At 47.6% G+C, this 6,927-nt stretch overlaps 1 protein-coding gene across 1 annotated transcript in view; it reads right to left on the reverse strand.

The window, feature by feature from the left end:
- Positions 1 to 6,575, reverse strand: part of EFHD1 (EF-hand domain family member D1) — a 277,697-nt gene extending 271,122 nt beyond the window's left edge. The window contains exon 1 of the mRNA XM_085634702.1: positions 6,064 to 6,575. Coding sequence (XP_085490828.1) covers positions 6,064 to 6,347 — 284 coding nt within the window. The 5' untranslated portion in view covers positions 6,348 to 6,575. The remainder of the gene's footprint in view (positions 1 to 6,063) is intronic.
- Between the last annotated feature and the right edge of the window lie 352 nt (positions 6,576 to 6,927).

Consider the following 6,927-nt stretch of genomic DNA (forward strand, 5'->3'; position numbering starts at 1 on the left):
ATTTTGACACACGAATCTGAGGTCTCTATTGTTAATTCCAGAGGATTATGGTCGCTAAAAATGCTTGGGACTATCGCAAAGTGACTGACCCTGCCAACTAGGGCGTGGGAAACAAAAATATAATCGATGATGGAATCGCAACCCCGCCCCTTAAATGATGGCATCATTGGAACTGCTGGACCATTCATGACTAGGTCCATTGTGTGTGTTAATGCAAATTTACCTAAAATCATGCCTAGTGTCATTCCTTCTCTAGAATGCTCTACATGCCAGCCTTTTGTAGAGGGACAGGCGTCCCATGAACCTCCTTCCCATTTCAAGTATGGGCATGGGTGAGTGTTAAAATCCCCCACTAAAAGTATCCTAACGCTGGGATCCCCCGCATCATTTAGTCCAGAAATTCTCTGTTCTAATTCCGTCAAGTTGGACATTGATTGTCCTGCGTTATAAAAATTTATAAAAATAACCTTAAGGCCCTTTGCAATGTATCTTATGCCCTGGAGGCATTCAGAATCCCACCCTAGGTCTTGCCAACTCCCTTGCAGCGTCAATGCCGCATACAAAATTAAACCTCCCTTGGCTCGACCCATAGATGATTTACGTGCCGGGGTGAAAAACAATTTATAGCCCTCCAGGAACAGGCCACTGCAATCCGTTTCCCAAGTTTCCTGTAGGGAAATAATGTTATAGCCCTTGATAAAACCTTGCCATTCCTGGTTTGCCACTTTAGATGCAAGACCCGCAATATTCCAGGACAACAACCTCAGCTCAGAGGTCGTGCGAGCCCTACCATCTCTGCCGTCTCTGGTCATCCTTTGTGTTATATTTGTCACCAAACTTATTTCTTGCGGGGCTGTATCTCCCACCACCCTAACCTGTCCGGAAAGTATATCAATGCTAACATCATGATTATTAGGTACTATTTTACTTATAGTTCCCTGGTTTCTTACAGCATCATCTGCTCTCTCCACCACTGTATTCCCTACACTCCCCAGTCAATCCTGCTCGTCCAGGGCAGAATAGTCAGTGAGGGTGGCAAATCTATTTGGGGCTAAGTATATGTTGTCCCATCTACTATTCAGAGGTAATCTTGGCCCTTGCCGGATCTGCCCGGGATCACGGGCACTATCCCTATAAAAATAATGCAAAGGGAGCATCCTTACACACGACCCTATCTTACTCTCCCCGTACCGATTATCTAGGAGTTCACTTACTAAACCAGGTGATCTTAAGTTTACAATGATACAGTCGCCAGGGAACTTTTTCTCTCCCCGGCCAATCCAGGCTGTCCTCCTGGCCATGAGGATGTGGTCATGTTGGAAACTATTAACTGGTATGTTATTTTTGATCCAGTGTGCTGCTTTATTTATCAAGGTGCTAGTCGATTCCTCGGCTCCCTTACTCAGTCCCGGGACTCCTACAAGCACCACTACGTAGGGGCTAGAGGCTGGGGGTAGGTCTAATATTGGAAGCCCTGGGGTGGCCTGAATGCAGTCTATGCGGTCTATCCCGCTATGCTTCGTGTGTTCCCTATGTGTCAGGCCAATATCTCTAGTCTCGAATCGGATATCCGATTGATCCCGTGTTTCCCCATTCAAATTCTTGCTCACCATATTACCTGTATTGGCTCCCTGTAATGATTTACTACCCACTGTTTGTTCGCCTCCCCTTCTATTTGGCTCCTTGTTGTTACAATTCAGCACTGTGCTGCCCTCCTCCCTCTCCTGCCCGGGGTCTCTAACATGTTGTGGCTGGATTCGGGACACAAATTTGTTTATGGTCCCTTCCATATTAGTTATTTTCGCCATTACTGGCCCTAGCCAACGCTGTATGAGTTGTTCCATTTTATTTTCTAACTCTATTATAACTTGTTGGGTCCCACATGGCCCATTTTCCTGGCAGCATCTAGGGCACCCTATTTTCTCCAATTTTTTGGTACTGCCTTTAGTCGGTTTGGCAGCTCCCTTCCGGCTAGCTGTATTTGCGCGCGTGCAACATTGTAGGCCCCCCCCCCCGCTGAGGGCCCCGGTCCTATTTTTTGAGTTTTAGTGCGTATGGTTACCTCTTCCCCCCAGCTCTGTTCCAGATCGGTCTCACCTTCTACTTGGTGATTAATGGGCTCCTCCCTTGTGGCTCCCCCGTTCATAACTCCCTGTGATATAAATAGCTGTGAGCCTTCTCTACCCTGCGGGCTGAGTACGGCGCCTTGGTTTTCAGTCAATGGCCCTATCCTGCCTGGACTTGTTATGTCACCCTGCGTGTTATGGGCTGTGATCAGTGGTATATTGGTAGTGTCAGCTTGGGTGTACTGCTCCAAAGTAGACTCGTTTGAATCTATCGGAGCGCCAGGTGTTACACAAGATGCTATATTGCCCAACGAGGATCTTTTTGTTGCTAATTGGGGGTCCAGGGACAATCTGCGCTCCGCCAATTGGATTTCATGTATTAGTACTGATTCTGCTCTAGTAATAAAAGCGTCCAGTGTCCCTTTAACTCCTCCCCCTACCCTTGTTTTAGCAATCTTATTTTTGACCATGATATCACGGTCTTCTGCCTTAAATACCTTCCTCAGACCCCCTAATTTTAGGGTCAAACTATGAGTCCGGCAAATATTGTAATTGTAGAGCACCGGAACCGTCTACACTGGTGTCAGCCGTCGGCGTGTGGTCCGCCCGGGTGCTAAATAACAACAGGCCACAAATCCAATGTATACCAAAGTTTCCCCCCAGTACCAGAGTCCACTGTCAGTTAGCAAAATACGAATGTCACAATACACAGATAGCGCAAAATACCTCTGTAGCCGGCTCAGCCCCCTGTGCTTACTGCGAGATGTATAGGGCGTGGCCCAGCCCGGCCTCCGTCGGCCCCGCCCTTGTCCCGGGCTTCTCCCGGCGCCACCCGCGCGCTACCCGCGACGCGGGGGTCAGGGTCCGTTAAGTAGCGCCTCCGGGCGCGCTGGCAGCGTGTTTCCGGCCCCAGGGGATCCTGGGAGATGTGGTTCTGGCGTGCGCTCCCCCACACAGCGGCCACCACGGCAAGCGACGGCGGGAGGGAGACGCTGCGGGCACAAAGGACCTGGATGCGCCAAGAGCTGAAGCACACTCCGGTAGGTTTCGGTAGTTTTTCCCCGCCTTCCACCAGATTTCCGGCTTGTCCCCCCTAACTCATTCTGGGTGTTGTAGTCTTGTTATGCTTCTATTAAACTAACCAGTTTAACATACTTGAAATCAATTATTTTTAAGAGAAAGGTTCAGGACTGGCGACATTAGGTCTGATTTAAGATTTTGCGGCCAGGATACTCTGTTGCAAATGTGATGATGTACCCTGTCCATTAAACACTTGGTGCGTTTTCCTTATTTACAGTTGGACGGACCGTAATTATCCTGTCGAAGGAGCCCCCACTGGCTCAGTTGAAGGAGTACTCCCTCCAACTGTTTATAACAAAGAGAGAGGGACCCCTAAACCAAAGGAGAGGGGCACCAAAAACGACTTTAGTCACAAAAGTAAGACCTCCTTTGGATCTACACACTTCACCAATATAGGAAATCAACATCAACCTCACAATAGCAGGGTGAGAATGGACATTAAGAATGTAATCAAAAGAAGCAATATCAAAAAAATATTTATACAAATTTATTCAAAAATTCGCAAATAGTCACATATATCACACAATATAAAATGTTACACATATATTTAATAGAACACTGATAGTATCCAGAATTTATACAAAGTGGATAAAATGTTAGTTAAAAAAAAAAAATTCAAAGCCCATTGGCAAATGGGGTTAAAAAACAACACAGTACATTAGTAAAATTGGGAACAGAGAAAAGGACAAATTAGTCCTATTAAAACAAGGAAATCATCAAATCAAAGATTCATTAAAGCTTTAATGAGAGGAAATCGTACAAAATCTGTGATGACAATGGTTCTGTGACATACATTTGTGGATCATTATCTATTGTGGTTACAACTGATGAATCTTTGATTTGATGATTTCCTTGTTTTAATAGGACTAATTTGTCCTTTTCTCTTTTCCCAATTTTACTAATGTACTGTGTTGTTTTTTAACCCCATTTGCCAATGGGCTTTGATTTTTTTTTTTTAACTAACATTTTATCCACTTTGTATAAATTCTGGATACTATCAGTGTTCTATTAAATATATGTGTAACATTTTATATTGTGTGATATATGTGACTATTTGCGAATTTTTGAATAAATTTGCATAAATATTTTTGGGATATTGCTTCTTTTGATTACATTCTTAATGTCCGTTCTCACCCTGCTATTGTGAGGTTGATGTTGATTTCCCATATTGGTGAAGTGTGTAGATCCAAAAGAGGTCTTACTTTTGTGACTAAGGTACTTCCTCCAACAGCTGGATGGAGTAGGGCCCATCAGAGGAAGAATTTACACCAACTGTCCTATTTAGAGTGGACAGTATAAAGTCTTGTTTTTCCTGTCTGTCACTGCCACGAACAACCTGGCATAAAGGGGTATGAAAAAAACAGTAGCGACCCTCACACCCTGGGAGAAGATTCCAATAGTGTAAGGGACATTCGTTTTCTTTTCTAAACTCCTGAAAAACTCCTGCTTTGGGAGTTGTTTTAGAAAAGCAAAAATCTTTTGAAAAGTAAGACGACTGGTCGCCATGACTGACAGTAGCATCGGCAAACTTTTCTTACAATGACAGTAACTGTCAGTGTACAGAGTTGCAGCTTAGAGACAAGTCTAAATTTGATAGGCAGAGGACCCTCAGAATTCAGGAGGTACTGTCTTCTGCCATCCCAATGCATTAAACTCTATCAGCCAAACTCTAAATCATGCCAATTGTCCATAATGCCCTGGAGTGAGGTGGTCACCATAGGGACAGCAAAGGTGTAATGGCCTACAGAAAAGGAGATGGAGGTAAAGGGGAAAGACCGAAATGTAGGAGGGGAGATGGAACACGAAAATGACGTACTGGACAAAAATAGTACATGGGGAGAGAGACGGGAAGGAGGGGAAGATATAAAGTGGAATAAGTGACAAGAACACAATGCAGATGGGGTGATATGTACATGAGCAGCGGCATAACACAGGGAGGCCCCAACCCTCAAGGGGTCCCCCAACCTTTTAGGAGGATCCTATTCAGCCAAAAGCCAATAAATATCAGTAAGTTACAGGTGACTCACGGGTCCCTCACACCATGCTGCAGGGAGCCCCCATCATTTTGCATTACTCCAATGTGTAGGAGAAATCAATTCCAGAAGTAGCATGTGAAGAAAGGAGAAATACAGGAAGGGAGAAACCCATGTGGAGAGTGTGCAGATCAAGGGAAGCATACAGAAGGGGTTGAAGAAAAAGATATACATGAGGAGGGTATGAAGAGAGGAAAATAGTAATGGAGAAGTGGAAAAAAGCACGCTGGGAGTACTGCATGAAAAAAATAAGTATGGGGAGAGAGTAGTAAGTGCAGGAGTGGATAAGAGTGCATGGATATAGAGTTGACATTGAGAGAGAGAGATGGGGAGTTCAGGAAAAGGCAATCCGAATAGGTTGCTTCAGAATAGCACGTCACGGAGAAGGGACGGGCACTAACTACCAAGTAGCTACTACAGTCAGAGGCAAGTAGTACACAAAAAAAGGCACAACTACAGGCGAGTATCTGAGCAGCAGTACGGACCCTTCTAACAACATACCTGCCAACTCACCCGTCCTTGGCGGGTGTCACCCTAGCGCCCCATCATAGCCTTCCATTTGGTCTCCCTCTTGGCAAACTTGCATTACTCTCAAACAAAATGTTTTTCCTCCATTCAGTTTAATGGGTCACCCTTTTTGCAAACCTGTATCACCCTCCATTCACTTTAATGCGTCACCCTCTTAACCTTCGGGCCTCACCCTCATTGAGGGCCAACTTGCTGACAGGCATGTAAGGAACAGCGGGGCTTTGCCTCGCACCAGCCCCGCCGCAGAAGGTCCGGGCGCTCGCGCGTGAATGGATAAAGACACTCATTGTGCTCCTTGGCGTTGCCCTGCTTGTCAATAAAGCATTATTGTATGCGCGGGTCCGCTACTCACTCACAGTCTGAACATGTCCTCCATGTCCTTGACTTGCTTGCGGCTGAACTCCTTGAACTCCGTATAGGGGTTGAAGACCCTGCTCTGCCGGGGCCGGGCGCTGCCCTCGTTGATGTCCTGCCGGCGGTTCAGCTTGGCGCTCAGCTCGGAGTCGGCGCTGGCGGTGGGAGGCTTCTCCTGCGGGACCTCGTCCCCAGCGCAGGGCGCGCTGTCCTCCGGGGCCGGGGGCTCCGTGTCCCCCAGCAGCAGGCGGCGCTGCAGCTTCGAGGCCAGCTCCTCCGAGGCCATGGCGGGTCTCCTCACCGAGGCACCGTGGAGGGTAGGGAGGGGCGGTTAGTGACAGGCCCTAGGTACACGGGCAGCGATAAGAGCCAGGCTGTCAGGTGTCCGCACGGGGCCGTGGCTAGAAGTTTATTCTGAAGTCTGAGGGCTGGAGGGTGGAACGAGCGAGGGCTGGGAATGGCTGGGAGGCTCCCAGAGCCCAGTGTTCTCTCGCAGCAGGCGTGAGCTCACTCTGCTGGCAAGAGAAAATAGTTCACACAGAACCGCCACCCCTCCCACCAGCAGGGGAGCACATGGCACGGAGCCGGCTGCTCGCCTCCTCGCCCACTCTGGAGAGAGGGACACGCAGCCCGCTCGCCTCGTCCTTGAGGTAAACAACGTCCCCTAACCACAGCACCTAAAACTGTGCAGGGAACCTCAGCCGCCCCTCTGGCACCTACAAGGGAAGACCACCCATTTTTTCGCCCCGTCCGCGGTTAAGCCTGGAAATGCTACCAGCTCTGCGCACCTCCACCGCTCAAGAAGATGAAATCTGCTCTGCTCTCCTTCCTACATAGAAGAAAAGGAAACCATATACTCTCTTTAC

Source organism: Triturus cristatus, chromosome 11 (assembly GCF_964204655.1).
Source record: "Triturus cristatus chromosome 11, aTriCri1.1, whole genome shotgun sequence".
NCBI classification, from domain to species: Eukaryota; Metazoa; Chordata; class Amphibia; order Caudata; family Salamandridae; genus Triturus; species Triturus cristatus.